The 18,495-nt window shown below is 37.4% G+C and overlaps 1 protein-coding gene across 3 annotated transcripts in view; it reads left to right on the forward strand.

Annotated features, from left to right (window-relative positions):
- Positions 1-4,604: 4,604 nt before the first annotated feature.
- Positions 4,605-18,495, forward strand: part of STAU2 (staufen double-stranded RNA binding protein 2) — a 147,361-nt gene continuing 133,470 nt past the window's right edge. For 2 of the 3 annotated variants that reach the window (XM_010081093.1, XM_010081096.1), the window contains exons 1-4: positions 4,605-4,816; positions 5,903-6,033; positions 9,871-10,030; positions 12,330-12,465. In XM_010081093.1, coding sequence (XP_010079395.1) covers positions 4,618-4,816; positions 5,903-6,033; positions 9,871-10,030; positions 12,330-12,465 — 626 coding nt within the window. In that variant the 5' untranslated portion in view covers positions 4,605-4,617. Of the gene's footprint in view, positions 4,817-5,887; positions 6,034-9,870; positions 10,031-12,329; positions 12,466-18,495 lie in introns of all 3 variants that reach the window. The other variant, XM_010081094.1, reaches the window with a different exon arrangement.

Raw genomic sequence — 18,495 nt, forward strand, 5'->3', positions numbered from 1 at the left:
TAACATTCTGTGTGATTCTGTGTGTGAAACAGTACACTTATTGAATTTGTAGATGCTATAAAGCAGGCTTGGAGGAGACTGCAAACATTTTAGAACTAGAATTAGAATTCAATGTGATCTTGAAAAATTGAAATGATTGTATTTTTCTTTTTGCTTCCTTTTTATTTTTTTTTTAATAAAGGAATTAAAGGAAAAGGAGAACAAAGTCTCGTTATCTGCAGAACAGTCAGATTCACGAACAGCACAGGCTAGAACTTGCTGGGTAGCAAGTCTGCAGAAAAGGACCTGCGATCATTAATGTGATACTGTTGTGAAAAAGAGAATGTATAAGCAGAAGTATTGAGTATGTGAGATACAAGATATGTCAAGTAATTTTTCTTAGTAGTGGCTAGCCCTCAGTTGGTACCTTTGTAAAGCACTTCACAAATACACAGTATGTGCCATGTGTTGCATACTTGTTGTACACAGATTAGTTTTTGTACATTGGGTTGTAAGACGGAGCAATGTGAACGTGTGGTAGCACCCTACTGCATACATACATCTTCACTTTCTGCACAGATGAAGTCCAGTTTTCTGTTTCAGCTGTTCAGGTCACTAGTTTCTCCGACTGTTGGTTTTTCATACAACAACTTGTGTTTCAGGGCAAGCATTGCTTTTTCAGTTTTTCCACATTGTGAAAGTGTGTTTAACTTGAACACTCATTGTTCGTGTTTTCCACCTTCTGTGCTGTCCTGTCTACTTTATTGGTCTTTACTTATTCAATTAGTGTGACATATTCTAAGAATCATTTCACCTGAGCATTTAATTCATATCTTATGTCATAAGATCTAAGGATTTAATGTGATTCACGTTCCAGAAAAGTAAAATAAATTATATTAATCAGAAAAAATGAAAGTAATTCTTTATGTTGTTTGGTGCTTTTTAGCATGACACAAGTGTATTCACAGTTGTAAAAAAAAACTCTGTAAATATAACTAATGTCATGTTTCCTGACTTGTGAGAAAAATGAATTGACTATTTGACAGCAATATTTAAACTTTAAAATGAGAGGCAGTTTTGTTTTATTGTTTTGATAACTTTGTTTTGTTTTGGTTATTTTTAGTGTGAGAGGAAAATCCACAGCTTATACATAGTTTAACAAGAAAGTTTATACCGACTGCTTAATGAAACCTGTGTAATTGCCTACGTACAAAGTGCTTTCAAAAGCATAAATGAAGTAAAATGCAATTATGGTATATTTAGATCCCTTTAAATGCCTGCTATAGCATTTGTAATACAGCAGTGCAGGTTGGAGTAAGAGAGGAAAAAACATTGCAGCACTGTAAGCTCTGGCATGTACCTTTACAAAAATGGCAGCACTGCGACTCACGGACTTTGACTGGGTAGACGTGTGTGATTAAGAGTGAAAGATATATCATTGCTGTGATGTCTCGGCATGGCAGCTGGCGGTTCAGTAAAGACACAAAGCTGGCAGTCACAGCTGCGCAGTTCAGCTTTCTCACAGAGATGCCGGCGCCTGGAACCACTGCCTCGCATCGAGGGGGCTCCTCTGGAGACACTGGGGTGTAGTGGGTTAGCCACCTGAAATCAGGTGTGTGGCCTTGCTAATCATCTCCATAATATCCTAAGAAATTGTCCTTTTTGTGTCTGACAGATTTTTCAGAAATATCTACATAAAAGATGTACAAATATTTCGATTATATAACTGCATTTAACTTCTGACCAGCTTAGTGAAATCTGTCTCCCTCAAGCCCTAAATTTTGTTGTGTAGTAGGAAACTGGTTTGTGCTTGTGGCTGGAAAGCCTCAAAATGTTTTTGCTTTACTGTTGACAAAATAGTATAGCACTGGTGTATATGTAAAATATGTAAAGAAAAGCTGGAGCATGTAAGTTTTCTCCCCTTTTTGTGGTGGCATCAGAGATTATTTGCTTGGTAATGTGAAAATGACATGACAGCACCCTATCAACTATATTCTCTCTGTTGTCTCTCTATTAGTGGCTTTTTAGAACTGATTACAAATTTATTATCTTCACATCTGATGTACTGAAGACTTAGTCCCTACAATTAGGTTTACCTCTTGGGCATCTTTGTTTATGCAGATTAATTTACAAGATATAATTTCTTGTAGGAGTTCTTCAGCTTTAGATATATAAGAAAACTAATAAAAGAAGCAAACTGTAACATACAAGTTATGATTGCATTCTGATTTCACAGTTTAATTTCTTACATAATTTATTGTAGGATGAAGAATGCCTTTTTTTCTCCTAGACTTTATCTTGTTAATCTTTACAGTTCCTTGATACTATTATCAAACTGATTTTTTATCCTTAATAGAAAAGGATCAATCCTACAATATATCCCACCAATAATATAGGAGCTATAAATACACTTCATAAATCACATGATTTTATTTGGTTATTAGTAAGTTCTCCTTTCTTGAAAAGAAGAATAATCTTTCAAAGTACTGAAAGCTGAAAGGATAATCCACAACTCAGGGCCCGAGAATAGGTGTTCAGTAGTATCTCCTGCAGTACTGTATGACTGGTGGCTTTCTCTTACTCATGGCTATAAGCTAAAATGCTGTAAATACTCTAAGGAGTTTCACAAACTTTAATTATTGTGATGATATATCGTTTTATGTTGGCTTAATTTCAAAGATGTATAATAAATATGGTCTGATTCTGCCATCATTGACTTTGATGTTTATAATTAAGAAACTTTTTGAATTCTTTCTGATCTGTACTAATATATTTAAAATCAGAATTAAACATGTAGTATACAAAATAATTCTACAGCTATACATGTTCTCAATCTTTATGTTAGACCCTTCTAACAATACTGCTGTATTGTATGATATTTGCTGTTAAGTGACAGTAGAATTTTTACAGTCTGAATTTAGTATTTTTGAATACATGAAGCATTTGAATATATCTCAGCTAACTGCATATGTATCTTTAAAATCTGTCACTGTTAGCATTTTACTTACGATATTTATGAAAAGGGCAAGTGATTACATCTCAGCTTCCTTTTTTTTATTTTTTTTTTTTCCACTTTTGCCTTTCCAGAGATTTAAATCAGTCATCTGTCTTCCCTTGGTAATAAAAATGGCATTCCAGTTTGAATCTCTTCTCCAAAGCACAGAGTCACAGTAATAGGATTTATTATTTTCATTATACTAGTACAGCTGTGCTGAAGTAGCTGCACTCTATGGTATATCAAGTGATTTGGATCTTAATCCAACAATACTGTCCCTCTGAGTAGAGATACTTGGATATTTTTTAATGGATTGGTGGGGATGGCGGCAAAAGTACTGATGTAATCAAAGAGTTTTTATGTAGTTGTACTTGTTTCAGTAAGACCTTAGTTAGAAAGTTTTTCAGGTGTTGGATGGGATTTTTGCTTAGGAAGAGAGAATTACCCCAGCAGAAGTAGCAAAGGGCTTAGGGGAAAGGGTGGTAGAGGAGAACTCACCTTCTGTCCTCCTCTGCCTTAGCCAGGGGGACCAGGTGTTGCTGCTGGGAGAGGTCCCAGGTCCCCAGGCTGCTTGTTGGCTGTTACGGGATTTGTCTCTATTCACTCTGTACAGATCATATCATGTGTATGAACCCTAAAAAAAAAATACAGTCTATGTCCCTGCTACTGAACACATTACATCATCCTGTTTGCTTCTGATGCCAAAAGGCAAAGCCCAAGACTTTACCCAGAAGGACTGAGAATGACTGCCTGCTTGCTTATTTGGGTGGATTGCCTGGGGTGCCTGCTGGCCTCTGAACTGCTCCTGTGTGGTTTTTGGAAGAGTTTTTTGTCTGTAGCCAAATTTTTGCTGAGGAGCATACTCTCAGTGAATAGCATGAAAGAGCTGTGCCCTGGCCCTAGTTTGTTTATGAGTGTAGACTTAACCAGAGTACAGGTATTGGTAATAAAGAAACTCATTTGGGCAGATGGAGAGAGATAATTAGTACCTGGCGTATTCCAGGTAAATGCTTTAGGCACTGGATTAAAGGCTAGTTTACAAAATCCTGGTACCTGTGCTAGTAATTTATACAAGGATTGAAGTACTCCACCTGTTGGCTGGATAAGCAGTGATTTTTCAGAACTTCTTTTGTGTTTTTTGTTTTCTCTTATTTTTTCTATTTTCTAGTTTGGTAACAGGCAGGAAAAAAAAAAAGATTTTCTTTTGTGACCTTATTTGGTATTTTGTGTGCAGTTTACTGGAAGAAGTATAGCAAAACATTGCTATGGCAGTTTATTGCAAATACATCCTTTCTTGAAGAAATTGGCAGGTGCTGATCTCATCTGCAGAATAATTATATGGAATTTTATTCTAAAATTATCATTCTTTGTTCTGTATTTTAGGCGAGGTCACCCCATAGTTGAGCAACAGAACCTGGAGTCAGGCTGTATAGGCTCTGCTCTGGTGATGTTCTTTGGCTGTGAGCTGTGTTTCTCTGTGCATCAGTTTGGAAGTAATTTTGCAGAGGCATGACTTTTGGGGATAGTTTCGTATTGCAGATCCAGGAGAAAAAAAGAAATGTCAGTAATATCACTACCATTATTTGACATACAAAATGCAAAGTGCCCTGCTCATAATAATTTGTTTATTGCAGTGATAGGTAATGGCACAAGTTAAGATGCAGACTACAGCAAACCTGTCCGGACCTACCATGTCCCCTATGGTGCTACCCCTACCAGTTACAACTACAAATACATTGGGTCTGCCATCCTCAATGAACGGATCCATTTCGGAATCAGCTGCCAGCTGCAGCAATCCTACCACCGGCCTTGTGGATCCTGCGCCTTCTAGCAACTCACCAGGTAAGTTGGTCTGGGTATATTTTCTTTAGTGTTCAAATGAATCTTTTCGATGACTTGTTAATTTTAGGAAAAAAAAAATAAGGTCTTAAAGAGGATTAAAATAAAAAGTTCCATAGAAAAATATTTTGGCTAAACAGACTGTTTTCTAAGTTAAGTTTCTTTAACTAAGCTCAGGCTTCCAGTTAAGTGTTGGTCAATAATATAAAAGCTCGGAAAGGAACATGTCTGTTTTGTCAGATTCTGAGTGTATCTTTTATAGAGAAGTTTTAGTGGTTCAGGAAGGCCTCCAAGTGTATTTCTCTTCCCTAGAACAGAATGTCTTCAGAGCGCTTGGCAGTATTCGGTGTTTCCTTTGTAGACTAATAAAGGCTGTAGTTCCTATCCTGAACTGGGTATAAAATACAGAAAATTTATCTTAAAAAATTAAGCAAGAAATGACAATGTGTGTTAGGAATAAACACCAAAAAAAAAGTTGAAAAAAAATAGCAGAAGGCTAAAAAATAGTAAGGCAGCATACATAAAGTAAGTAGTATAAGAAAAGCGGAACAAAATCCTTAAAGAGGGAGGAAAGGTGTTCTTTGGGATTGCTCTGAGAGTTACTCCATTATTGTGAGAAAAGTCTGAAACACTGGGAAGAAGCAGGCAGAAGCAAGTGGGGAGCACAGGGTTTCGTCTGCTATATTTATCTTGCAATCCTTGTGCTATCTACTTCTGCTTCAAAGTGTCGAGAAACTATTCAGAAAGTGTACTCCCTTCCTGGAACCAGTATACTCCTGACAGTAAATTTTGGTGATGTAGAAAAAGTAGCATATGTATATGTCCTCCTACAGTGTCATCTTTTATAGACACATTTTGGAAAGAAATAATGGTATGTTTTTAAATTGCATGTAATCAAAATAGTTATTGTGAAATGCATGTTCTCATATGATTCATACATAAATGGTATTTAAACATATTTAGCATATATGAAAAAACTTTTTAGCCATAGTATTTTCTTTTCTAAACATGCTGCTGCTTTTGCAAAGCTTTGCGAAGTTGTGAAGAATACATTTCTCCACGAAAACTTTACATGCTCTTTGTTTACAGCTCCTCTCCAAGATAACATGGCAAACCCCAAAGAGAAAACTCCAATGTGTCTGGTAAATGAGTTAGCCCGTTTCAATAGAATTCAACCGCAGTATAAGCTTCTGAATGAAAGAGGGCCTGCTCATGCCAAGGTAAGGTCACAGTTCCAGGTGATGAGCCATACCTTAAATGCTGAACAGATAATGTCATGGTCTGGATGAATGTGCTTGTCAAACACAACCATGTTTCTAGTGTAAGGGGTTTCTGCACGATTCTGTGTGCATAAAGTTGGTTGCATCGATACCGTCTTTGGATCTTGCGTTATAGGGCACAAACTTTATTATTGTTCTCTCTTTTAAATTCTATGCAACTTTAAGATTTACGGTGATATTAAGACTCCTAATACGATTACAGCATTAAAGTTTCTAGTGAACTGACACTTACGTCTGGTCAGTTCTCACATCAATTTGGATATCCAACTTAATTTCATAAGTACAAATTAGGATGTTTTCAGATGATAGGGAACACAGAGGGATATTCTCATGACAGCAATTTTCAGGCGTAATTTTGAATTTCCTCCCTAGTTAGGAGCAATCTGGGAGAGGAGAAAAAACCCTGTAAAACTCTGAGAGAGAAAATGGCGTGATTAAAGCTGCTTTGTACTCAGATTTCTTAGAGTGGAAAAACTGTGTGAGACATGAGTGGGATCACACTGCAGAGTAGTAACAGTTTCAGCTTGTCGTGGGCTGTCTGCCTGCCATTGCCCTCGCTGTGTTTCTCAGTGGCACATTATGTTGTCAGCTAGTGTAGAGTTGATGCAAACCACTGTCCTTATGGTTTGACTGGTGTTCATGCATCCTTTATGCTGGTGGAAATTATGTCAGCAGGTGCAAGGCTGCTGAGAATCAGCAAGCCTTTAGGATCCCTCATTGCAAATGGAAATTGTTCTTCTTCCTGTAATTGTTTGGCACCACAGGATACACTGGTTGGTGGGCTTGAGGTTGCAGCATATTAAATCTGTTGTGCTTTCTGTAACTTCTCACTGTTGTGTTGTAGATTTGTTTTGTTACCTTTTGTCCATTATTGTGAAATGAGAAGTGCTTTGGTTGTACCAGAAGGTGTGGTTTTGGCTGTTCATATTCCTCCACAGTAAAGAGATTTAAGTTACGTTACATTCATACTATACTTTAAATTTTATCAGGATAAAAAGTAGCTCACATATATTTGGTATTATTTTTAAAGGAACTAATATAATTGAAATGACTTGCACCTGCATTAGCTGCACTTTTGAAAGCCAGATTTCCAACGGATTTCTTAATTTTTCAGTTTTTCAATTTACCTCTTGTTATTTTTAATTACACTCATAGTGGTCAAAAAAAAAGATATGTGCTCTGTAGACTAGTTGTTACTCAGAAGAATATTCAGTCTAATTTTGACCTGTGCAGCAAATGAGAACAGCAAAGGAGTGAAGGGAATGAAGAACAAGGGTGCTATTAATAAGATTAGGCAGACTTCTGTACCTTTGACCTGTGAAAAGCAGAGACATTGAAATTATTATGACTGTGTTAGCAGTTTAGTATAATGTCTTGCTAGTAATATGATGATATAACTGATAGAATATGTGAAACAGACCGGAGTTTGTCCTAGAAAGCATCACCTGAAGGATGCAATGCTGCTGCTGCTGTTTAAGGAGCGTCTCACGTTGCTTTCCTCCTATACATACTCTGTTCCTGTCCACTAGTGGTTTTCATGATTTTCAGAGACATGCTCTACAAGACATGTCTCTACAAGACAGCTGTCTGTGTTGTAACCACAAGTGCTAGTAAATTTTTATGTCCTTTTTTCTAGGTGTCTCTGGAAAGTAAATTTTGACAATTGGGGTGAAATGGGAAGCTAGAAACAGTGGAGCTGTGAGAGAACTGTCAGTTCCTGACAGTGCGGTTAGGGTTCTAGGAGTCTGCCCTCCAGGTGGACTCTTCACCATAAGAAAAATCAGGAGGTCTTTGTTGGCATAAACAACACTTTGAGTACATTAGTCAGATTCATAATTTCTCCTGTGCTTCTGTATCAATGGCATCTCAGGAGACAAATTTGAAAGAAACAATGGCCAAAAAAAAAGTGAGTGGTGGTACAGAGAAGAGGGAAGGGGAAAAAGGACATAGCACTTCAAAAGACCAGGAAGGAGGAAAGTCCTATATGCAGAAAAAGTGAGGAGGAAAGAATTGCCAGAGCCAAGGGAGGCTGCCTTTATGAACACAGCGGAGTGAAGACAAGCAGAAAGCACGGTGGCCTTTGCATTTCACTCTCTAGCCATCAGGTAAATTAGGTTGGATGTAAGAAATACGAACTTCCTCAGAAAATTGGTGAGCAGTGCCTCTCAATCTGTAGCAGAACTGCCAGCTTGGGTCTGGCAGAACTTCAGTACTTCATTGGCTGCTTCAGATTTTGGTTGTAGGCAATTTTATTCCTTTAATTAAATTCCCACCTACTACTGTGTGTGGTTTTTTGTGGGTGTTTTTTGTCATATGGGCTAAGTGAGAAGGTTAGAGCTCTGGCTATAGAAATTTACTGACCAGCCCTTTATTATGTTGAATTCCTGTTTATTGCTCTAAGCACTATGAGGAGGGTTGTAGGTAGATAAGTAGCCTTTATGCATCCTATTTTTATTGAAATTTAAGATTATGCTCCTCCTATAAAAATACTACACTGATACTTTCTTGTAAAATATAAAATGTATAATCTCCAGATCTGGAAATCAGATTTCAGTTATTCTAGTAATAAGGATGTATGTTTATAGATAATTTATGTAATTATAGGTAGTTAGCTCTAATACCCAGCTTAGCTTTCAGGTGGGGGTAGGGTTTGACAGAATGCAAAATTAAGAGATTTCTCTCTTCCACTTGTATGTGAGGAAGTTGTCATGACTGCTGTGGAAAAAATGACATGGCGATAGGAACTGTGATCTGGGGACTCGCACTGTGCTTCTGAAAATTACAGTAGGCCAAAACTCCAGCCTGTAATTAAGACACAAGTGTGTAGAGGATTCAGTTCACATGCATCGTGTGCATGTGTATAGGGCTCAGTTGGGCGGCACATACATAGTTGTGTTCAAATGCTTGTTTGCAATTACATAGTAAATTAAAATATATGTAAAGGCAGATGTAAAGGTTGTCCATCATACCTATCTCTAGACATCTGGGCCTTGGTCTAGCATGTTTAAATAATTTTAAAAATTATAGAGCAAATAAGTATCCAAATGAAAATTTTAGTTTTTATACCGCTCACACTAATATGTAGATTTCTTTATGTTGCCTCAAGTCAGTTAGTCTATTTTCTGAGGTAGATATATCTTAGTTTACTGTATGTATCTGGCTATTAAATCCTGCCTTATATGTATAAAACTGATATGGAAAAAACCCATTCGGTTTTAATCCTTTCTCCTCTAGTTCTTAGATGCTCAAATTTAAACAGAACATGTACATATGATACAGAAGATAGAGTCTAAGATGTTAAATATGCATTGAGTTTTATCTTCATGACTTGCACAGCGTAGATACTGCTTGAAATAATCTTTTATTGCAGATTTTGAAACATATGCCTTTTATCAGTAGCATTCTTTGCCAGTTTTCTACAGGTAAAAGTGACTAAATATGTTAAAATGTGTGAAGAAATGTGGTCTTAACTGACCTTTATATAGTTTTCCAAGAGCAGAGTACCAATTTGCACTTATTATTGCTTGGTTTAAATAGTATTCTGTTCTTTGATAGTTGTCATTAACATTATATTATTTTACTTTGTCATTTAAAAGGCCAAATACTGTCTGCTGGTACAGACCACTGATCTCTGTAAGAATCAGATGTGTGGTATTTGGGAGTTGAATATAGTGAAAAGAGAACACAGTTTCTCTTCAGCCCTGGAAGTTTTTACACAGATTGGTCTAATCCACAGTGATAATCTCGCCAGTGTTTACCTGTTCTTTGTCTTTGAAGATGTTCACAGTGCAGCTGACTCTTGGAGAACAGACCTGGGAAGCTGAAGGAAGCAGTATTAAAAAGGCCCAACATGCTGCTGCTAGTAAAGCATTGAATGAAACTACCCTTCCCAAACCAACCCCTAGACCACCCAAAAATAATGTTAACAATAATCCAGGTATGACATTTTCCTCTATGTGTTAACTCTTGTTGAAGTGTTGGAATATTATACCACTAATAAATAGATTTAACAAGACACAAGTTGGAGGGCGATAATCAACATAGTTGTCTTATAGGTATGATAGTGTAATGAAGAACCTCTAGTGAGTTTGCACCGGAGAATTTTTAATGTGCATGCCAAAAATGGTTGAACTGTAAGTGCATATATTATTTAGATAAGGCCTGGGTGTATACACAGTGATGGTATGTGATCAACAGCAGACAGGACAAAACCAGATTGAACTGACTATTATTACGATAGTAAAATATTTTTCCCAAAGAGTTATTTTGGCTAATTTTTACAATGAAACTGGAAACGTTATCTAGCCCAATCCTGTGAATTTGCATCTGTGATGTAAATAAAAGCTCAGGGTTTGGCATGAGAACTCTGACAGGTAATTTCCTGGATTGTGAGTTTTCTTCATAGCAACCTGTGTTTTTGAAAAGCTTTTAGATGGCTTTAGAAACTGTTGTTTGAATCAATAGAAATAATGTATATTGGTGTCTTGCATCCTTTATTTCAAGGTGTTACCTGTGAGTTGTCTTCTATGCATGCAACACATTTTCAGATACACATCTCAGCCACATGCTCAGTGATCTGTTCTGTCTTGTTTGAGAAAATAAATAAAAAAAAAATTCCTAACTTTATTTCAAACTAATATAAAAGAAAGCAAACAGTGAGAAAAAAAGTCATCTTTTCCTTTTCTTTTTTTACACTCCTTTTTCCCCCTCCTTTTTCCCCTTTCCCTTCTTCCCTTTTTACTTCCCTCTGCCCTCTCATCCCCTCTTTAAAAAAAAGTCCTCTTCAGACCCTTTCTTAAAATGGAGTAGTTTTGAAGTTTATCATCTTTATGTTGGAAAAAAAGCAGGAGTAAGTTTCCTTTAGAGCTTGTGAGTACTATCCAGAGAGTTAGCTGTTAAGGATAGTTTGAGAGTGATAACGACAGTATTCTCTTGCTCCTTTGGAGATCAATACATTGCTTTTCCAGACCAAGGACACAGGTTTTGCTGTGTCCTTTGCAGTCACTGTGACTTTGGCTGTTTAGAAAACAGGAGGCTCAGACCTCTATAAAAAAGGATCCTGGGTTTGATTTTTGACATTGCAGCTTCTATATTTTTTTTGGCTTTGAGTGTATCCTTAAAGGGAAAAGCTGATAACAAAAGAAATAGGCTTTAAGAGAATTCATTAAAAAATTTCTCACTTAACACTGTAATTTTACTCTAAGAAAGGTGTATTGTGTATGCACAGGTATCTTCTCATCAAAATGACATTTTGTATTTTTATTATATGGGTGAATTCATAGTAATTCTTTGCTCTGGAAAATATAAAAATTGTTGTTGATGAAGTTTTTGCATTAAGTATTGCATGAATCAGTTGGCATATAAAGCCTCAGTGGCAGACTGGCAAATTTGTCATAGCTGTTTTAAGGCTAGATTCATTTGAACCTTTTACGAGAATATTTTGACAAAATATTAACTCCTTTTTATTGGAATGTACATTTAGCTCATTTAGCATTTTCTTACAGCAGCCCAATTAGGGAATGCTGTAGCTGAACATTTTATTTAAAAAAAAAAAAAAAATGAAGTCGCAGTGTAGCTTTTTATGTGTCACTTTGGAGAGCATGCAAGTGGGCAAGTGTTGGCTGCTTTATGTTTTTGTATTCTGTCACCGGTAGATGGCTGTAGTGACATTGATTTCCAGTAGTTGTATTTTCAGTTTGTTAGATCATTCCTGTTAGATCATTAGCTTTTAGTCTTAAGTTTTCAAGTCTTGCAAATAAATCTTTATTTTCTAATTTGTAAGATTACGAAATGACTGCAGTAGCGCCTCTTACTGCTTGCTTGTTTTAATGCCACCTTGCTCTATTTGTGGTTTTGTTTAATGGTATTCAGTGGGAAGAGGTATTATTCTTCTATCTTTATAGTTTCAGAAAGAGTCGTATCATAAGCACTTTGGAAGGATGAATAAGCAGCTTGATTATAGCACTGACTTTCTCATTCATATGTAAAGATTAATGTACTGAAACGGTGTAGAGAATGCACTGAGATAAATGTTTATTCTTTTCATTGCTTGTGATTAAGTTGGCATCTATATTCCCATTTTTCAGAGAAGCTGAAATGTCATTGTAGTTGCTTCTTTTTCAATTTAAGAGAAAAAAAATCATGTATCGGTCTCTTTGCTGCTCATCTGAGTCCTGCCTGTGTGTTTTGCAGTACTTGTGGTCTAAGTTACTTAGATGTATTTGGTTTTTTTGCAGGCAGTATAACGCCAACAGTGGAGCTGAATGGTCTGGCGATGAAAAGAGGAGAGCCTGCCATCTACAGGCCACTAGATCCAAAACCAATTCCCAATTATAGAGCAAATTATAATTTCCGGGGCATGTACAATCAGAGGTTTGTACTTTGTCGATTATTTGATGTTTTTTATCCTTTGCTTATCAATGTGTTCTAAATCTTTATGAACTTCCTAGGTTATTTCAGAGTAAAATAAAACTAAGATTTTTACTAAGGAGAGTCTCTGCAGCCTTATTTAGAAACACGCATAATCTCCTTCTAAAAGAAGACAGGTGCCCTAAGCATGTCGCAAGGAATAAAGACAAGTAAAACAGCTGTTTATGTTTTTTTAAATGCGCATAGTGGAGTTAAAGTCTACAACCATGGCAGTGAGGAGGCAGAGTATTAACTTCAGAGATAGGTTTTGCTTTTCTTTCCTGTTGTGTCGTGTGATTAGAATCTGTCTCCTTAAAATTTGATATAAAATTAGGAGGGCTGCATTTTGAAAATTGGCTTGGAACAATTTTCAGGTTTCTGCCTGGTCAGCTATCTCAGTTCCTTAATCCTCAGTGTTTGGTTAGGAAAAATCCTTTATTTCACAGTTCAGAAACCTATGTTCAGAGCCTTCCATCAATCCATTACTGTAGTAAGTTGGAGTAATTGTTGAGAAGATGGTTTTAATAATTTTGTTTTTAAACTACTGTATTCTTAAAGATTAAAAATTTTGAAAATTTAAGGGAGTGGAACAGTTTTCTTAAGTGTCCATTCAAATATTTCATTCTTCAATATGTTATAAACTTTTGAAACATCTTCATCTTTGGTATTTGTACAATTTTAGTACAGATGGAAAAACTGTTCTAGCTTATCCTGAATTAAATGTAATTTGTATCTAATGCAACAGTCTGAAAGAAACTTAAGGCAATGTATGTATTAATTTGCAATCCCAAGAACTTCTTTCTCTGAGATTGTTTTTTTTCCCATTTTTCCTTATTTTTTCTCTGAGGAACTATATTAGATTGAGTCTTTTGGAGCTCCAAAAGTGGTACCAAGAGTAATCTGTAAAATAAGAAAAAAACAAAACAAAACTGGTCAGGAATTTCTAATAGCATGTTTTATCAGTGAAAAATGTTGCCTTTCTTATAAAGGTTTGCTTAATGGATTTCCTATTAATTTTTATGCATCTCATAATTATCAAGAAGAATGAGTTTATGAACTCTGAAGAAGTGTTTTGGTTAAAAATTACTCTTATTGGAAATGGAATTTACAGCAGTGCTTAAAAATTAAGGAGTTCGAAATGAAAAGGCAGCATTTCAGAATCGTCTAAGGAAAATATTTCAGTTGACCTAATCTTATTTTATTTTTCCCCAGATTTTTAAATCATGATAACTTCAGGGTTTAACATTTCATTGTGATTTTTTTTTTTTTAATAGCCACAATACCTAGAACTGTAAAAGACAAACAAAAATAACCTGGAAGAAAACTCTTTTCATTACTCTACAAAACAGTGCCTGATTATTGTATTACTTGTGTTATATTTCCAGTCACTGCCCTGGCCTGAGTCTCCGCTTATATATGTCATGGTTTAAAAAGCTAACGATGGTGCCTGAAATGAATTTTTTAAATATTTAGAAATCCTACATTTATTTGAATTGCTTTTATAATGAGATTAGTTTGACTAACAGATAAAAAGACTAGTCTGGAAAAAATGCAAGCTAGTAAAAACCGTAAAGTGGGGAATTCTGTAATCTGAACTTCGTTACTGAAACATATTTGTGGAAGCAGAACCCTGAAACACTTAGCAGTTGCTAACTTCTAAGATTTTAATTCTTTTCACAGAAAATGATTAGTGCATCTAGTGCAGTCTCTAGCTTTGCTTCTTTGGGAACTTCCTTTCGTGGGAGCTGTGTGCCTATGTTAGGGTAAAATGGTACATGAACTTTATTCCTCTGGGCACGTTAGGTAGCCAAGGGCATTTGATTTTTCTGATCACAAAGGAAACAGGCAGGGTGGGAGAGAAGGCCAGAACCTTTGCCTGCTTCGCTGTGCTTATTTGAGTGCAGTTCCTGTGCAGGATGGCTAAAAGTACTGTGGCCAGTAAATCAATAAATAACTAAAACTAAGTAGTAAATAACTAGATATGCCTGTCTGTCTGTATAAACACATGCCCCCTGTGCATACACTGGCTCACACACAGATACCAGGGTAAAGAGGAAACAGAATGGATAGTAATGTTCTGGGACTGTTCCTGTGTTGGAAACATGCAGCAAGTGTTCCCTGTAGCATTTTACCATAGTAATTCTATGGTTTTCATCAGGATCTGCTCAAGGTCCCTGTTGTTTGTTCCTGCTTATGATGCTGGTATTGCTGCTCCAGGGCAGGTGTGGAATGCTGCTTATTGAGCTTTGTGCGTGCACGTTACTGGGTTCCATAATGTGTACCAAAGCTAGTGCCGAAGGGTAGGAAAAGGGCAGAGGAGAGAAGGGCTACAGTACAGTATAGATACAACACTGTCAGTGTGTTGGTATCTGCAGGTGAAGGGCCTTGAGAATAACAGCCTGGGGAGAACAGCAAGGGAAAAATACAGCCAGAGAAACTTTGGAAAATGCTGTCCAGGCAGCTTAGGTGAGGATTAGAGCTGCAAGTGGAAGGCAGGCTACAGAATTGCAAATGCAAAACTCTTAGCTGGGCACAGGGTGTGGCATTTAAGGCAGTGTGTAACACTGGGGTAAGATGTTATCCTTGTATGGCTCCTCCTGTGCTAACTTAGGAAGTGCAGGGCAAGTCTTCTCCCCTCTTAGGGGTAGTTAAGTAGATAAAATACAGTCCAGTTTGGAGGTGGATGAGGTGTGGATGTATTAACCTGGCTCTTCACTCAAGCCAGTGAATGCAATACTTGCTAGATTGTTAAAAGCATTGGGCTGTTGCCATTACACTGCATCTCGACGTGAGCTGATAAAGTCTGTGTGGTGCTGAGCTGAATCATGTGGAGTTATCAGCTTTGGTCTCTGGTAGGTTGGGTATCTGCATACTGCAGTTCAGTTCACAATATAGGTAAGAACTTTAAACTTCTTTCACCTAACTCTGGTGAGACAGCTTGGTAGTCCTCTCTGGATTTTGTTTATTCAAGTGAAATCTATGCAAGTTTGGTACTAGGAAGCTCGATGGCATCTGATAAGGCAGAGCTTTTTAAAAAAGCTGTCAACCCTGAATCCAGCCACATTAGACAACTTTTTGGTCCTCAAAATTTACCAGTTGTATACTTGTGATGGGTTTACCCTTGGCTGGGAGCAGACCCCATGCAACCCTTTTGCTCACCCTCCCCCCTCCCGAGGATGGGGGAGAGAATTATCATGGGTTGAGATAAGAACAATTTAATAACTACAATAATGTTGAAAATAATAGTATATACAAATATACAAATGAGTGATACACAGTGATACTCTCACCGCACTCACAGAACGGAGATAAGAGCCTGAGCATCCCAGACTGAGAGCTGACCAGGGCAGGGGAGAAGGCCTTGGGAGAGTGACCACCTGGAGCAAGATGACCCGGAGCAAAAGAGATAAGGAACCAAAAAGGGACAAGCTTCTGAAGGGTCCTTACCTATATACTGGGCATGATGTGTATGTTATGGAATAGATTACTGGCCACTTTGGGTCTCAATCCCGAACCTAAGATCAAATCCTGGGCTGGTAACTGGGGCTGCGCTCCCTCCCAGCTTCTCCTGCCTCTGTGAACAGCAGAGAAGCTGAAAGACCTTGGCAGCAGCGTAAACATCACTTTTATCAGCTTTCTTCTGAGCACAAATCCAAAACACAGCCTCTTGCTAGCTATTATGAAGAAAGTTAACTCCGTCTCAGCTTAACCCAGGACAATACTACCTTTTTAAAGCCTCACAAGTTGGAGTTTTGAGCAATTTTGCAACAAAGGCATGCGAGGACCTTTCAGTTCAAACAATATATGTTACCGAAAAGCTGAAAATGGTGAATATTGCTTTTTGTGTGGCTTCTTTTATCTAAGAGCTTTCCAAACTGACCAAGGAAGGAAGTGCTGATGCCTTCAGGGACTGTTTGCTAACTGCTTTAGGTTGCACGTTTGTCAGCACACCATTTGGCATGATTCAGTAGAACTGGCACGCTACTCAGAAGAGGCCAGGCCTTGAAATGGCAGGGCATCTTTGAGAAATATTGGCAGAGTTGAGGATGAAACATGTGCGTCCTGTCTGTAGACAGTGCTAGAACTTGTACTCCCTCACATAAGTATGCTGTTGGCTAAAACTATGTAAAAAAAGATAAATTAAAAACATGGCTGTTCAAATTAGAGCAATTAAACAATAAAATAAGATACTGGTTATGACTACAGGGTCCTCCAGCTTGCCTTGTCGCCACTGAATGCTGCTTGTTTTATTAGAAGTTATTTTTTCTTCAATTACAATTGAAGAGAGTAATTCCTGAAGTTCAGTTGTCCTGCAGTATTTTCAATTATAGAATGTCTGTAAGTGACGAAACAGAAATGATATCTTACACACTTATCCAAACTAACTATTTTCAGCCCAGAAATAGAACCACTAGAAACTGAATAGCAGCTTTTGATGGCTTGGTATGGAAAGTAGTGTCAAAGAGATCGCAAAACTCAACCCTTGTTTTTTGGGAGAATTCAGAAGTTATTTGGGGGTGGAACTCAATGATCTTTAAGGTCCTTTCCAACCCTAACCATTATATGATTCTATGATGATTCTATGATTTGCTTATTATATAAAATGCCTTAAAATGTGTCTCATGACAGTCTAGAACTTGAAAACCTTTATCAAAAAAAAGCTTTCAAAATTAAAAAACTTGTGAAGTATAGGAATGAAGAAAATACAAAACAATGTAAAACTAAATAATAGAAATAAAGTAATTAAAGAAGTTTCTTGCTTGGTTTTGAGGAATTTGGGTGGTGTGATAGTTCTACAACCATGTCACACAAAGTGGTAGTGTCCCTGGGATAAACTACAGCTTCTGTGCACTTTGACAGTTTCTGCTGCACCGAACCTTGATGTTAATTTTGTTTATGGTTGCTTCTTCCTGCGTATATATTGTATACTACAGACTAAGGAGAAGACTATCACCTCTCTCCTTAGTGCATGGGAGAGAGTGCACAGACCATTCCTCCTCTTTTTCTTCACAGCCCTGTCATTCTGAGCACATAGTTCTTTGCTGTTAGTGAATGCTTCTTTACAGTAGTGTTTGCAAGAACAAACTCAGAGAAACAGAGAAGCAGCATATTCTTGCCTCTTCTGGAGCCAGCCAAGCTGCCGGGCCACAGAGCACAGTGTCACCCAATATGGGCATGTAGTTTCTGCCTACTGAGTAGGTAGCTCCCCTGCTGGGTACTGAGTTGCTGCATAGGACTGTTTGCTTAGGCTTAGTTACTCCTGAAATTATGTGTATCAGCTCCGTGGAGCAGTGCCCTAAATACTGAGTCAGCACTTTAAAAATGAGGTGTAGTAAAAGGAACTTGGAGGACCAGTCTTTGGCCAGCTACATCTGCAATTGCTGGCTTCATAGTGGATTAATATGGTCTCCAATCTAATGATCAGAAAGAGAACAGGCTGTGTGATTATTGAATAAATTACTAAAATTGTCAGATCAGATGAATAAAATATTGTATGGTGAAAGAATGGAATAAAATGAAAAGTTTGTTTCTTCTGTGAATGCTGAGTTAAAGATTAAATAAGTGCATCAAAGGGAACAGATCAAGGCTGGTGTTACTTGACATGAGTGTCTAGCAATGCAATCTAAATCCTCACCCAACTTCATTTGTTTCACGAAAGTTACGTAGTCCTATGGGAAGAAAAACAAAAATCTAGGCAGAAGAATGGCTGTACAAGCCGAATTTTGAAGTGAGTGGGTTGCCCTGCAGGAGACAATGTAAAATCTGTTGAGACTATCTCCAGAAGTACACCCATAATTATACAACCCAGTTATCCAATTTACAGAAAAAAAATTAAGTCTGAACTTCTCCTGACCTTTAGAAGTCCTTCTGTGCTGGCTGAGCACCCTGTTTACCTTCTAGCAAGACACCTCTCTCTGCATGGAGAGCCTCATCCATTTGGGGCGCAAATCAGACCCGTGCATAATGTAAAGGGTTGTTGGATATGAAAGACTT

This window comes from Pterocles gutturalis, unplaced genomic scaffold (assembly GCF_000699245.1).
Source record: "Pterocles gutturalis isolate BGI_N339 unplaced genomic scaffold, ASM69924v1 scaffold6819, whole genome shotgun sequence".
Lineage (NCBI taxonomy): Eukaryota > Metazoa > Chordata > Aves > Pterocliformes > Pteroclidae > Pterocles > Pterocles gutturalis.